General features: G+C 39.1%; 1 protein-coding gene across 2 annotated transcripts in view; it reads left to right on the top strand.

The window, feature by feature from the left end:
- Nucleotides 1–16,699, top strand: part of LOC141758117 (voltage-gated delayed rectifier potassium channel KCNH4-like) — a 48,296-nt gene that overhangs the window by 10,700 nt on the left and 20,897 nt on the right. Inside the window, exons 2-6 of one of the 2 annotated variants that reach the window (XM_074619231.1) lie at nt 248–481; nt 3,976–4,107; nt 4,500–4,633; nt 15,022–15,262; nt 16,492–16,649. In XM_074619231.1, coding sequence (XP_074475332.1) covers nt 248–481; nt 3,976–4,107; nt 4,500–4,633; nt 15,022–15,262; nt 16,492–16,649 — 899 coding nt within the window. The remainder of the gene's footprint in view (nt 1–247; nt 482–3,975; nt 4,108–4,499; nt 4,634–15,021; nt 15,263–16,491; nt 16,650–16,699) is intronic. The other variant, XM_074619232.1, reaches the window with a different exon arrangement.

Genomic DNA, 16,699 nt, shown 5'->3' with positions numbered 1-16,699 from the left:
GTCTGATTCATGCTTGCTTTGAACTTGTAAACTAGTGTCGAACTAAACCTGCAAAGCTTTGACATAAGTTCAAAGAGCTAAACAGACTTTGATTCTAGTGCAGTGAACAACTTTGTGCCAAACTTCAGACTAAAACTATTCCTTATTTGTTACAGATTTGGAAAGAAAACCTCTTTAACTTCATCCCATACAGTTTCTTTTCTGCCTCCACTTCCTCTTCTAACACCTTTTCATGTCCTCCTCACAGACAGTAACTTCCTGTTGGGTAACGCCCAGGGCCACCGCGGCTACCCCATCGTCTACTGCTCGGACGGCTTCTGCGAACTGACGGGCTTCACGAGAACCGAGGTGATGCAGAAGAACTGCAGCTGCCGCTTCCTGTACGGGTCCGACACCAGCGAGCATGTGGCCCAGCAGATGGAGAAGGCTCTGGAGGGCCGAGAGGAGTACCAGTCCGAGGTCCACTTCTACAAGAAGAACGGTGGGTGCATGGCAAAGAGGAGAGCCTAAATGTGTCTACATGAGTTTCATTTAGAAGTAAAAAGGTTATCTGGGGATTAACATTCCTCTTATCTTGTGTTCAGTTCTCTCACTTCACTCTTCTATTAACTGTGGAAATTACAAGATTATTTCCTGGATCCTGTTAGACTGTTGTTTAGCTATTAAATAAGCGTTATCAGTCACTATAAGCACCATAGATGTGGGTCAATAGGGGCCTACTATAGTAGGTTTTATCATCTATTCACATGGTAGATCACCAAAATAAGGTATAAAAGAAGACAACAGTGACCTCTAGCAACCGTAGTAATTATGACAAGTGTTAAGTTTTGCTTTCACTTTTGAAAAGTAGTTATTTTAAGCCAAAACACCATGTTTTTCCTTAAACTTAACCATGTAGTTTTGTTGCCTAAAACAAATTTTTTTTGTTGTCTAAACCCAACTATGCGTTTTTGTTTCCTAAACCTAAAGAAGCTTTTTTGTTTTTGTTAAAACTAGGGCTGTCAGTCGACATTAATCACAAATTTTTTATCTGTTCAAAATGTGCCTTAAAGGGAGATTTGTCAAGTATTTAATATTCTTATCAACATGGGAGTGGGCAAATATGCTGCTTTATGCAAATTTATGTATATATTTATTATTGGAAATCAATTAACGACACGAAACAATAACAAATATTGTCCAGAAACTCTAGTTAAAATGTAACGTTTCATTCTGTTTTACGTGTTAGAACGTGTTGCTTTTAAGTTTCGCTTTCACTTTTAAAACGTAGTAGGCCCCTAATGACCCACATCTATTTTATGGTGCTTATGGCGATCGATAATGCCAATTTAATGGCCTGACAACAGTTGAATCTGGTGTCTGGTTTGATCAGGCTGTGATCATATGTTCAGTAAATTGTGAAATCTTTTTTGTTCTCGAGACCATGTAGAGCACATTTATTTTTAGATGAGAGCTGAACATTTTTGGTTGAATTATGAATCTCCACAGTGATCCTGAATTTTAGATACAGCAGGTCAGCAGTCCAATACATGCTCTCTTTTGCAGAGTTACTGCTCATTATTATTAATACGAAACCATTAGATCGAGTGAAAATCTGCAGTCAGTTCTTCTTATAGTGATCGGTTCAACATGAGTGCAAAAGGTGCTAGGAGTGAACTCAAATACATATTTCCATCGTACTTGTGTATGTAAATGCAGGACAAAGTACTGTAGATACTGCCTATGTGTGTGTTTATGACTGTAGCTTAAATCCATTCCTTCTGACTTCTCACTAATCCGTCTGACAAAGTCTTGGGCTCAAAATGTGATGTCATGCATGAAAAGGGAACATACAACACTGTTTAAGCCTCTCTGATCGGCACACAGGATTATGTTCTCAAACCTGCAGCCTCAAAGCGTGTGAACCGCTAATTACGCTGATGGATTACCAAATCTGCTCTGTAGTTGGAAAAAAAAAGCTTTTCCCTGTCGTCTTCTTGTTTTTTTTTACACTACGAGTCAGTAACAGTAAGGCAGTGCCAGTACAACTAATGAGGGGAAAGACATCATAATTTGTAATATGCCCAAAAAATAAAATAATTCAGTTTCAGACACAAAAGCGATGGAAAAGAAAAAGAGAACAAAGAACCGTGAAAATGAAAAAGAGGCAATTCAATTTTAAAGCTATAATCCAAATGGCAGATATTCATGACTGCTACAGTATTAGCAGGATTTCCATGATAAAGTCAGACACTAAAGGAATTCAGGAGACACACACACACACACATCGTCCTCTCTGGAAGTATTCAGATCCTTTGCTTAAGTAAAAGTACTAATACCACAATGTGAAAATGCTCTGTTACAAGTTAAAGGTGCTATTGATAACATTGATAACATTCAACCACTAGATGTTACATTCTCCCTCCCCCGTTCCATTGCATTCACTTCACAACAAGTCGTTGCCAGGCACTAACTGTCAATCTCAGCTATTTATCTGTTTTTTCCACACTAACGTCAGACACAGAGATACCACGTTTTACTATTGGCTCACAAACCTTGTTAGAAGTGGGAACCAAACGTCAGATATCTTCCACAGAGATAAACAAAACATTTGTTTTTAGTTTAGTTTTTAGTTTTTTTAGTAAAATCAAGTTTTTAAATTGATTAATTCACAATCATAATTTTTTTTCAGGAAAAGCAATACTTTTATTCAGCACCCTTTCTAAAGATTCTGTGGATATATATATATATATTTTAATATTCGTTATAAAACTATTATCAATAACTCCTTTAAGTATTAAAAATAAAAGTACTTAATGCAGAAAAATGGCTGTAATACGATTACATATTATATCATTGATTATTATTACTACTAATGCCTTATTGTAAAACCAACATTTTACTGTTGTTGGTTGAGGTGGAGCTCATCTTTAACTATTTTGTATCAGACTGCAACTAAGGATTTCATTATGGATTAATCTGCTGGTTATTTTCTTGATGATTTCTCAATTGATTGTTTGGTTTGTAAAAATTCTGAAAATAGTGAGAAATGTCTGTCACAATCACCCAGAGCCCAAAGTGACATTTTCACAATGCTTGTTTTGTCCAACTAATAGCACAAAATTAAAAATGATTAAAAATAAAATTCAAATTATTGAGCTAAGCAGGAACCATGAAAGAGATTATCCAAATATTTGCCAATTCATTTTCTGTCAATTGACTTTAATTTATAACAAAACATCATATTTTATAATCTCTTTGTAAGATTTGTATGCAAAAATCTGAATGTTTAAAGTAACTAGTGAAGCACAATATTTCCCTCTGAGATGTGTTGGAGTAGGAGTAGAAGGTTCCATGAAAAGAAAAGATTCGAGTACATTAAAAGTACCTAAAAATTTGATCTTAAGCACAGTACTTGAGTAAATGTACTCCGTTACATTCAAACACTGGCGCCTGCTGCTTACAAGCACGAAACAAACACAAATAGCTTCTGTCGTGTTGTATATTTACACCCACATTCTTGTGCTAAAACACCACCATCTACACTGTTTTCTTCCTCTCTGCTTGTCTATGCCTAACACACACACACACACACACACACACACACACACACACACAGACACACTAGGGGACACTATAAGAGATGTGAAACATCTGTTTGGTGGCAGAGCACATTTTCTGCAGAGTTGCTAATGAGCATACAGGTCGTACAGATCTATGGCGCTCCTTCCCTGCCGACTTGTTAGAACCAACCCCCTGACTTTCTCTTTGTGCAGAATCCTCCCGAACATGATCCATATCTAATTGGAGGTATATTTTTAGAAAGGCTATGCCATACTCGACAAGCATCAGCGGCTCAGGCGTGGCGAGAGCTGACATGACACGGGGAATCACAGGCCATGGCATCAGTAACCGCAGTCATTGAGGGGAGGCATAACATTTACACTGTATGTGTCTGTTGAGGTTCATTCACTAAATGAAGATTTCTGATTCCAGGTGTGGCCTTCTGGTGTCTGCTCGACATCGTGCCCATAAAGAACGAGAAGGGCGAAATGGTCCTATTCCTCTTCTCATTCAAGGACATCACCGACACCTATGGAAGGGGCCATCACAACAGCAGGAAGGATGGTAGGCGGCTACAAGCTCTGCTTACAAACACACTTCCTTTTATTTGCTTACTTTGAGTGTGATTTACGAGCGGGTCGTCCTTTGGCCCCCGGCTTTCATTTTCTCCGTGCGCTCTTGTTCATCACTGTCACACTCTGCCCTGCAGATTTTGTTTGGGCTGGCATTTGTTCGCTGAACTCAGACAATGTTTTTGCAACGGGGAGTTTGATTTGGGCAGCGGTGTGTATTCAAGTGGAACCTGGAAACAGCCTGTTGAAAATATCAAGCAGTGTGCCAGGGGAAATCATTTTTGTTAAAATGCAATGGAATAAAAGTCAAGTACATATCCGTGGTTGTGTTTTACTTGTGAAACTATACCACAACAGGCATTAAATGACACAATTGTTTGACAGTTTCAGAGGACAAGAGGCGCAGGAGGAAGAGCAGCTCTCACTTCAGCGAGGCCAGGAAGCGCGGACGCACCATGTTGTACCAGTTGACCAGCCAGTTCTCGCGGGGAGGCAAGAGAAAGGTGAACCTGGGTGGCGTGAGTACTTTTCTCACATACTTTTCCTGTGATAGTATATATTTTCATGTGTATCCTGACATACCCTCTAAGAAAATAAACAGAAGCTACTCAGACATGCAGCGCCCTCAATCTCAAACTTGAATTATTAATGTTGATATCTAAAAAAGATGAGTTTTTAGGAAGACAATGTGAGTGAAGTCTTGACCCAGATTCCCGGAGCGTGGCTTAGCTCTGGAAAATTCATCAAATGGGTTTACTATTTTAAGTCTCCTGAATGATTCTAATCTGGCTTCTGTTGCATTTACTTGCATGAAAGCTGTTGTTTGGTGGCTTTAAATGGACAAATAGTGAGGTCACTGTGGTTGCTGGGAGGCACAGGATGGTTGTCACTGACACTGAGGTGTTATTGGTCATAGAGGAAGCAGGATGCGTCGTCATCATCACTTTTTTGTTTGTTTGGACATGCCAACACCTCGCGAGTAAGAGCTCTGTGATGTAGGTCATTATGTCACCAGCATGTTCCCTAAAGGGATAGTTTGGGTGTTTTGAAGTGGGGTTGTATGAGGTACTTATCTACAGTAGATGGCGGTCGTCAAGCCCCCAGTTTGGAGAAGCAGACAGGAGTTACCGTATGGAAGCAAAGCAATGCACTGCTGTGGACGGGGGCAGCAAAATGTATTTTAGCCACCTAAAAGAAAGGCCCACTTAGTTTAAGTGTGTGCTATATTTTGAATATTTTCACCACCTTACCTTGCCATCAGACAGCCCTTTCCGACGGGGAAATTAAGCTGTTGTATCCATCAATGATGTCGCTAAAGCTATTTGGTGAATCCAAACTAACCAGTCACACAATAAATCAAACAAACTAACCAATCAACGCAGCGGTAGACCAGCAACTCTGGTGTTCGAGAGCATAGATAACGCCTTCAATTCCCCTGTTGGAAACATAGACTGAATAGCTGACACACAGTAAACCGGCGAAAATACACAGTCTGTGGATAAGTACCTCTACAACCTCACTTCAAAACACCCAAACTATCCCTTTAAATTACCTTTGCTCTTACAATAGGTTAATATGAGGCTGCTGTTCATAAAGCTTCTATACATTATCATATATACAGTATGTACAAACACGTGGATAATGTATGGATGAAGGATACAATAGGCTCATTCCATATAGATCTCAACCCTTTTCAGATAAGTGTGCCATTTTGCCCGTGCAATTGCTTGTGTTTCAAGTACCTTTTAGAGGCTATTTTTCGTGGTGAAATAGACCCTCTAGACCCGCTATTGTCCGTTTCATTGCCACTTGTCTTAATTCTACAGAACAAAGGCCTTCGTAGACTACACTCCAAGCAAATGTTATTCATGAGAACGAGCTCCTGTTTTGCTCTCAGATACCAAAACGGGAGCAGTTTTTCCTAGCGGAGCACCATTCTGAGATAATCCCACTCCCTCCCTGCAGAGGCTCAGTCACCAACTGGGTCTGTACTCAAACCTGTCCTTCACAATGTGCCGTTTCATCCCGGGGGGCTAAAAGCAATTCAGAACGTTTCAGGGGTAAATTAAAATGTAAAAAAAAAAATTGAAAACCTGTTAGACATGTATGATTTCAAGTGGCTAATATTAGCATTTGAAAATTGAAAACAGGGAAAAAAGGCTTTTGTGTATTTTTGGAGAGATTAATTTACCTTTTAGGTGCCTGGAACTGAAGCACTTTAACTTTTAATGGTAATGGTAATGGTATGCCCTTTACTTGACACCAACATTTTCAGCTTCCCTTCCCTGCTACAGGTATTGCTAAAACCTGCAAAAACAGGACATGAAATGTGCCTTTTGGACACTTCAGTCTTCTCATTCGAACATGCATCATTTCCCAGTGACCAATCATACATGTTTGCCAACGCCAGATATCTTATAGACAATCAACTCTTCATAACACAAAGAAAAAGAGGTGAAAGCCAGAATAACATTTTTTTTTTCTGGAATGAAGAAAAGAAAGCATTAAATTTCTAATTTAAGCTTCTTTATATTAGAAGATAAATCATATTTAAAAGGGACCTATTATGCTTTTGTGCTTTTTCCCTTTCCTTTAATGTGTTATATAGTTTTTTTATGTGCATGTAAAAGGTCTGCAAAGTTACAAAGCCCAAAGTCCACACCCAAGGGAGCTACTCTGCCCCACAGAAACACTGCTCCTGAACTGCCTGAAACGCCTTACTTGAAGTCCCGCATTTTCTTCTGTACACTGGTGATGTCACCATGTAAGACATTTGCATAATACCTGCCTAGCAGCTAGTTTGACACGCCCTCAAACAAGGCTAGTTAGAGCGGAGCTGGAGTGGAGTCCGAAGAGTTTGGCACAGTTGACCGATCACAACAGAGTGGGTCAGCTGACTAATCGGAGTAATAATAATAGGTCATCTTTAAGTGTTATTAGGGTCCCAAAAGACATGATATTTACTTTATACTGTATATATCTAAATATATCATGCTGACACGATCAGTCGATTAATCGATTAGTAGACTGACAGAAAAGTGATTAATTATTTAAATATTTTCTTAAGCAAGGTCAGACATTGTTGTTCTCAAATGTGAGGATTTGCTGCTTATCTCAGTTTTATATCATTATGACATGAAGACCTTTGGAGTTTTTGAATGTTGGTCAAACAAAACAAGCTATTTGAAAAGGTCACCTTGGGCTCTGGGAAACTATAATTACCATTTTTCACTGTTTAGTGACATTTTATAGACCCAATAATTAAAGGTTTAACCAAAAAAATAAGCAGTTTGAATAAATAAAAAGCACCCAAATTGCAGTTTTTCTGAAAAGACAGTGATGATTAACCTCACATGAACCTGACCTGCATTCTGTTAACACCTCCAGAAACAAAAGCTCTGCTGCTGCTGCTGCTTTCAGACGCGAGCTGCAGGCGTCTTCAATGTGCTACACCTCCCCTCTGTTTGCCAAACCTCCTGCTGCCCTGCTTCCAATCCCACCTACTTATATACAGATGGCACTGTACACTGACACCATACACACGCCTGTTCTTCTAATAGTCCACACATATGCACTTCCACGAAAGCATTCACACATACAGTATACAAGAGACAGTAAATGATAGCCTGAGACAAACATATGGTAAAACAACAACACATTCAGAATCATATGCACAGCATTTATCATTCAGATTTTATTCCATGCAGAAGAAAGAGACAGCACTTTTGCCTAATTTATTTGTAACCTTAGGGACTGATAATAGCGTACAGTGCGACCGTAGACAACAAGCACGCATTCAGAGCCTGTGATGATGTTGCATATTTAAAAAATGTAGGAAACCTGCGTGTTTCTGAAATGCAAAACAAAAACATCTACCGGTTAGAATACAAATCAGATCTATTTCTGTAAGGTATTGTTTTGTTTTTCTGGCTCTTTGACAGCTCATTGGACTGGGTCTGTCTTGTGATTCTATCAGTGACTTCAGAAAACCTTTTATCTTGCAGAGCTGCCACCAGTGTTAAACAGATACACCACACTTTGCATGAGAATGAGATTCAAAGCAGTAATGACATGCAGCACACTTGAGATTAAACAGTGTTTGCTTGTTTGTGTGCATGGGCCTTTCCTCACGGTATTACCCTCTGTATCATGTCTTAATTTTATATTTATATAGCCTATCTGTGCAGTATGTTGCATCATACATATCAGTGAGTTGTTTCATGATAATAGCTGCACATACACCAGTCGCCTATCCTAAAACAGACATCTTCCACAAGTGTAGGCATCCGTTTTTATTATTATTAGACACAATTTCACTGCTTCTTCATGCACTCCTCAGATGGTACATTTCATTTCATAAAATTGCCTCCTCATAAAACATAATATCAATTCTGAGTGAAATAACTGCTGCTGATAGTGCAATTATAAGAAAGAAGATGTTAGGAAGGCACAGCAAAAACATATTCTGTTTTATGTTAAATTTATCATCACAGTAATGTTAAACAATAGAGATGAAATTTAAAATCACAATGCTAAGAAAATATGAAAATAAAGCAGAAACATACAAGAAAACACAGTTTTTATGATGGCTAAGCTATCATCCATGATGAAGAATGACTCCCACCCCATGCAGGACACCATCTCAGCACTGGAGAGCTCCTTGAGCGACAGGCTGCCTCACCCAAAGTCTGACTTTATTCTCGTAATATTAAGACTTTTTTTCTCATAAAGTTATGACTTTATTCTCATAATATTATGACTTTATTCTCGTTAAGTTATGACTTTATTCTCGTAATATTACGCCTTTTTTCTCGAAAAGTTATGACTTTTTTCTCGTAATATTACGACTTTTTTTTCTTGTAAAGTTATGACTTTATTCTCGTAATATTATGACTTTATTCTCGTAATATTACCACGTTTATTCTCATAAAGTTATGACTTTATTCTTGTTATATTACAACTTTTATTCTCGTAATATTATGACTTTATTCTGTAAATCTCAGATGTTTTTTCCCTCAATGTGGCCCTAATACTCCGTAGTACATTGTCTCTTTGGCCCTCACTGCATTAGACTTATATACTATATACTTAGACTAAAAAACTGTGTTACCTTCATCACAATGATCAAATGTTTTGCAGCTCCAGACAGATTTTTTCTTTTGTTTGTTTTTGCCTAAAATGGCTCTTTTGATAATAAAGGTTGCTGACCCCTGAGTTAGCATAACATTAGCTAGCTTATCTTTGTCTGGTTGACTGTGTAGTTGGCCTTTGGCTTGTAGATCTTAATGTAATATACCTATCCGTTTGTAAATTGAAAAATAGGCCTCCAAAGATTTATATATTGTGAAACTGCTGTGAACACAGCAATGACCATAATGTGTAGCAAGCTGTTAAAAGTCCTGCTAATTCTAAGGATCAATATCATAAGCAGTGGATGAAATTAGCACCTGCCACCTGCCAAATAACAGGGTAAATATTGGCTGTGGCAGGTAAACATTTCATGTCACCTGCCACCATGGCAGATAGGCTAGGTTATATTAAGAAATATTATTTTTTTAAAGTAATACCTAAATTAAAAATAGTCAGGGATTAAGGTTACATGATCCATATGTCTACTGTCTGTTAACACTGACTCAGTGTTTACTAGGGGTGGAAGAAAATATCGAAAAATATTGAGTATTGCAATACATTGCAAATCGATTCTAAAAAACCTTGTATTGATTTCTAATTAATAATTTATATGTAAAGATTAACTCAGTAAATGCAAATGCACGTCCTACTATTCTGATTGCATTAAAAAAAAAGTACTTTTTTTTTTTACTCAGATTTTATGCATATGGCGGTGTGTTCTTTCACAATTTTCCTAAAATTAGATTTAAAAAATCACAATATATTGCCTTGCTTACAGTATCGCAATATATTGAATCTTTACCCCTGTATCATGATACATATCGTATTGCCAGATTCTTGCCAATACGCAGTCCTCGTGTTACAATTCTAAAGCGTTCTACATAGATTTCAGAGGTGGCAGACAAAAAAAAATTGTGTTTTCAGTGACCTGCCACAGTGACACATGAGGGAAAAACTTGAATTCAGACCCTGATCATAAGCTAACTTCAATTTTGTATTATATCGTCCCTTTGCCTCTGTCAGCTTCTCATTATATGGGTATTTGTCTTTCACACATACTTTATATATTTCTGATGATGAAGGATTGACAGAGGACAGATGACTAGACCTGTGACAGATAATGATCTCCCGTATAGCTTCGTGCGCTACCCTCTCCAAAAATGGCTGCACAATCCCCGTTCCCTATAGGCTGTGTAGGCTATCGCCACCGCTAGAAACTGAGCATGAAAAGTAATTTAGCATTCATAAAGCTTTTGGAAATGGAGAGAGTTAGATAAAGTATGTCTCTGTCTCATCTCCATCTTTTTCCCCTGACCTCAGTTCCCCTCTGTTATTAGCTTTTAGCCCTCGTCTTTCTCTGCTGCTTTTACACATTTTCTCTCCATCTCCATCTGTCTCTAACCTCATCTCTTTTTTGGCTTCATCCCTCTGGATCCTGCTGTCCCTCCACATATTATCTATGTGTCACTCTGTGTAGTCCCCAATTTTCTTCTGCTTTTGAATAATCTCTCCTGCTTCCTCTTTCTTTCCTACTGAAGCCCTCCGTCTACTCCAACCTGAACCTCCAATATTTAATTTTTCATGAGTGCAATTTTAAAGTAGCCCACTTGTACTCAACTCTAGGACTTCCATTTTCTGCAAGTTAATAGCCGACTTAACTACAACCCAGAGGGAAATGCTGTTCAAGTTTATTCAAGTGTGCTGCAGTATTAGTATACTTCTTTTAAACTTAAAGTAATAGAGTATACTTTCAGTTTACTTTTTTGGTATTTATCAGAGATGTAAACATAAGTATACTTGGCTCATACTGACAAGTATACAGAAAATTCTAAGTATACTTGGCTTATACTGACCAGTATACAGCTTATAGACCTACTTGTACTTAATCTTTTGATTGAGATATACTTAAGAAAAGTATAAATAATAAAGTATTTTTCCTTTATAGACCTACCGGAAGGTATACTTGCCTTGTAGTTGTGCTTACTTTTTTGATAGAGTAACCGATTAAAGTGTGTGATAAAATCCATGATCACTTTATAAAATCGAAATATTAAATTACACAACAAAGAAGTTAAAATTAGCTCCACTTCAACCAGCTACAACATTAACATACTGTTTACACAATAATGTATCAGTAATAACAACACTGACAAACGACATTTTTCTGCATAATGAGTATTTTTACTTTTGATATTTAGGTATGTTTTACTGATTACACTTCTGAGATGTTGAATGCAGGACTTTGACTCGTATTAGAGTATTTTTACATTGTGGTTTTGCTGCTTCAAGTTAAGTAATGTGTCAAAAATACTCCTTCCACCGCTGCCATCCTCCCACACTGACTATATTTTGACTGTATGACTATATTTTATTCCCATTCTGTTTTCCTTCTTCTCTGTCTGTCTCCCCCTCCATCTTTCTCTCACTTTGTCTTTCTGTCTGTCTCTCTTCAGTAGCAGTTAGCTAACAGTGTCTTCCTCCACACCACAGCCGGATACATCTACTCTGACTAGATATCTATTTAGCCCATCAGCCTGCCAGGCAAGGAAGAAAATGGGGATCTATACTTTCGCTGGAAAAGAGAGACATGCGTAGATCTTTAGATCAGAGCACAGCCTTAAAACGTAGACAGAGATAGCAAGTGCTTAAAGTATCTTTTATTTAAAGTACAGAGATATCATTTAGAAAATCTGATTTCAAAAGTTGCACATGTCTAGCACTTTGTGCATCTTATTTTCAGACCGCAGAGGTCGCATACTTTCTAAACGGTCTACCACACACTATATTTCTCTCCTCAAAAACATGCTCAGCTAGAGTTTTTCTTTGCCTGGAGGCTCCGTACCAAAACACAAACACTGAGCTGTTGTTTTGTCTGTTCGGGCAGTTTTAATGCCGTCAACCCATGAGTGTGTATCAGCTACTGTAACCAGGCACACTGACAAGAAGCTCACACTTGATTTTAAGCACCTCCCAGGGGAGACCCACTATTGCCTCTATTCACTTTAATGCACTTGTCAAAGGGTTGTGAATCTGGAGGCATTTCTAAGTTATGATTCAAATACTTCTTTGGCTGACTGTGAAATACAGAGCTCATGGTTTGTGTCTATGACCTGTGCTCTCACATCTTACTTTCCCTCAGTTTATCCTTTTTTTCTCTTCTTATTTTTGCCCTCCGCACACTCACGCACAAACACTTTCAGACAGCGAATGTTAATCTTTAGTCTCATGTTGTAACACAATTTATTGAAGGAGAAAAATGGATTGTTGAAACTCAAGATCATATTGCAAAGTTGAGCAAAGAGCAAAGCGTCAATTGTTGACTGCTATTTCTTTATTTGCAGGCTTGTGGTCATTTTACAGTTTTTATTGTGTTGTATCCCTGCTGCATTGTTGGAAAAAATTGTATTTAAAGTAGTATTTTGGAGTATAAATTAAAGGCTGAGGATCCTCTGCAATAGTGTAGATTCTGTGCTTGAGGGAGTACTCCAGTCACATGGTAAGCCCTGTGTGTTATCCTTTTCCCCATCATGGACAGGCTTTTATCAGTGCTGAAGCCCAAAGCATACTGGGAGATGTAGTTTGTACAGTAAGCTCTGAGCTACAGCGTGAGTTAATGAAGTGCGAAGACCAGCTGTAGCTGTGTGACATGCAGTCCCGCGTGTCCCCACGGTGCTGGGCTTTTCTTTTCTAATCACTGGGATGTGCTCGGCCGACTGCCTCGAGTGCCAAAGGTCAGCTGGACGCGCTGACCTCTGTGCCATAAGGCAAATTAAAAAGAAAAAAAACAGTCCAGCTTTTGCTGACAGTGCTTGAACTATCTTTAAAGCGGCCACAGCTGTTGATGACAGTCAGTCAGTCAGCATGGTCTTTCTGCTAGATTTTTCACTGCGGTTACTGCTGACTGAGGGTGTTGAGTCACTTATATTTTGTCCAGCGTCAAGCAGCCATCATCAATACAGTTCTAAAAGTTGCTACCCTTTTGAACAATTTGGACATTTTTGCTTCCAATATGATGACAGATATTTCACTGGGAACAATTCTGATTGTGTCATTGTTTTCTGGTATTTCTCTTATTTTTAAAAGGCTGTCCATTGTCTCCCAATAGAGTGGTGCAGGGATGACGTATTTTTGTAGGCCAACCAGGAAGTTAGAATCGCACGGGTTCCCTCGAAAAGCCAATGGGATTTTCCCTCTGTGGCAAACAAACGTTTATGATACTTCCGTAAGATAATCTTCACAAATGAACACCACTTTTATGATTTTTGAAGCGTAAATGCAGTCGCCAGAAGTAAAACGCTACCATTAGGCTATAAACGAACTACACAACGGTCGCATGAGCAAGAGTATACCGGGGCTGTCCCGAATACCATTTTTTGGGCTTCGAAACTTCGGCGAGAAATATTCGAAAGTATTTGAAGCTTTGTGGCGTGGCGCGGCAGGCTGACATATTCTGCTGTCTGTCTCCTTCTCCCCCGTTCCAGTGCTCTAACCCCAACAAACAGCGATATCCGTCTGAGAATAACTAATAATAATCAATTTTGAATATGAATAATGTTGTCGGATAATTGCTTATTTCATGGGCTATTTGGGGATTTATACATTATTATTACATGCTTACAGTATATTTAAAAAAAAAATTAAATTAAAAAACGAAGCATTCGAATAGTGATTTGGACGTTGATTACCATGGCAACGATTGAAACTTCGAAGTATTCGGGATAGAGTATACACAAGAGGGCTGTAAAGGTGGACGTGTCGGTGTGATGACGTTTTATAGTCTCATTTAGCCACTTGTTACTAACCGCTTTTTTAAGACACATAAAGGCTTCAAAATTCACGAGTGGGGTATTTACTGATGTTGTTTCCTATTCAAAAAACCCATTGACTTCCAAAAGGGGGAACCCTAAGTGCTAAAATGCTAACTCATTTTCATGTTTTAGGACTCATTTTTGCGCCACTCTTTTACTTTCAAATAGTCAGTCTATTCTCTGCAAGTCAGCTTCAGAGCCTCCTTGTTGCTTACCCACACCCGTTTGTGAAGTGGCCACATTGTTCTGTTTCCCTCTCACCTCTGACAAAAGCAATAGCTTCTCCTCCTGTCTCCTAAACATGGTTAAGGCTATTATGTGCCAAGTGCCCCATTTGGAGAACTGCGCTCTCATTAAGCGCCGAATGGATTTCCCACCCTCATCGGCGATAGCAATTCACGCTTTCTGCGATTGGATTTTCTCCATAAAAAGTGGAATGAATAAGCATGACATTCAAAAATAAAAGCAGATGATGGCCAGAGTACCGAACCCCCTGAGACCTGAAGCACTGATGGCATTTGAAGACGGATGATGTCAAGCGAAGGCCAAGTCATGTATGAGATTATCAGACGTCATTGTTGGTAATAAGTTTCCCCCTCACTGACCGCACTCCTATATCTGTCATTTTGTATTATTACTGCACGGCCATTTAAAAGGTTTATCACTGTCTATAAGGAGGCTGTCAAGAATAGATAACCAGCGGCATTACCATATTTGTTTCACTTGAGTTGCCTACCGTACTGAATCATCGGCGGTCAGAGCACGAGAGAGGGTGTTGACATTTATATTGTCTGTTTCTGCTAAATCTTGGCACGACAATGCCCATCTCATTACCATTTATTTTCACAGCATTCCACCTCATGACCATCTGCTTATCAAGTTATTCATTTATGCAGCTTCTCTGATGGGCTTTTGGTGTTTTTGTATATTTTTTACTAAGATATTTTTTTGCATTTCTTCTCTTGCAGGGCATTATTGACAAGCCTTCGATACCGGAGTACAAGGTGGCAGCGGTGGAGAAGTCGCGCTTCATTCTGCTCCACTACAGCGTGTCCAAAGCCCTGTGGGACTGGCTCATCCTGCTGGCCACCTTCTATGTGGCTGTCACCGTGCCCTACAACGTCAGCTTCACGCCATACGATGACACCGTCACAGCTGCGCGCTCCACCATTGTCAGCGACATCGTAGTGGAAATGCTCTTTATTATAGGTGAGTGTTGAAAAGGAGACAGCGCTTCCTGATTTTTTACCTGAAGTTCTTGAGTCACCACCATCAAGCCAATCCACTGTGAACTTATTTCTAAGGTCACGTTTAGTCAAATCAACTCATGTAGAACTCTCAAAATCTGAATCTTTTTTATGTGGTGACATCCAACATTCATTTTTCATCTGTCCATTTTCTTGCCACGCTCGCTACCTATGGCAACAAGAGCCACCGAGGCATCCTTTTCCCCTGAAAGCACCTCCAGTTCCAGGCAACCTGCTGGGTTTTGAAGTCCCTTCAGGATGTCCTGGGTCTCTCCCAGGGACTCCGCCCAGTTGGTAATGCCTGGTTAACCTCCAAAGGGAAGCACCCAAGGGATGAATTGAGGTGACAGAACCTCAACGTGCTCCACTTAAGAGTAGATGAACTGTTCATTTGCAGTTCATGTCCGAGTCCATGCTCAGGAGAAACTTTTTTTCTGCTTGTTTCTGCAAGCTCAATTACTTTTTCACCACCCATACTTTGTTTGTTTATTGTAATTTGACTTTTGAAGTCATGTAATTGATAGATTGCATTTTTTTTAAAATGCAAACAGTCTCGTATAGCAAAAAAATCAAACACAAAAATCAGGCATGCTAGCCAAAAACATGGGAATATGGTATATTGGACGGAATGTGTCCAGCTTTTTTAATTTCGATGATTTATGCAGTTAACCCTGGTCTGCAGCTTGCTGTGTGCTTTCTGAAATTTGAAAATCTTTATTTAATTTTGCCAAAAATCATTATCATCATCTAACCTTCTTTTAGTTTCCCATAACTGAGATTTGTATTGAGCGATGAGCCAACATCTCTGCAAATATCGACAGCTTGGATGACAGATGAGGTTTTCTACATCAGACCACACACACACACACACCCAGAGGTCTGCTTGTTAAAACAATGACAGATTCCAGCTGCGTGCATATTCCATTTCTTCTATTTTCATTGTTATCATTTTAGATTTACATGACTAAAATTGGTGCACTCTATACTTTCAAAAGTGTGAATAACAAACATCATGGTGTTGTCTAGAGTATATATCATATACACCACTGGGATTGCATTCCTCACTGTATACAATCTGTTTAATTGCATCAGTCAAACACACACACATTTGTGACCTCAGGTTTAATGAATATGACCATACCGTCTTTTAAGTCACAGGAAAAAATGACCTTCAACTTTTGTATTTTTCAGACATTATCCTGAACTTCCGCACCACCTATGTGAGCCAGTCAGGGCAGGTGGTGTATGAGGCGCGCTCCATTTGCATTCATTACGCCACCACCTGGTTCTTTGTGGACCTGGTGGCTGCCCTGCCCTTTGACCTGCTGTATGCCTTCAACATCACAGTGGTGAGTGCATATAATATTTCGAGCTGTCTCTTTTTCGCTGCCCTCTGTGA

This window comes from Sebastes fasciatus, chromosome 20, assembly GCF_043250625.1.
Source record: "Sebastes fasciatus isolate fSebFas1 chromosome 20, fSebFas1.pri, whole genome shotgun sequence".
NCBI classification, from domain to species: domain Eukaryota; kingdom Metazoa; phylum Chordata; class Actinopteri; order Perciformes; family Sebastidae; genus Sebastes; species Sebastes fasciatus.
The sequence above is the reverse complement of the archived record's forward strand: the minus strand, read 5'-3'. Positions and strand labels throughout refer to the sequence as shown.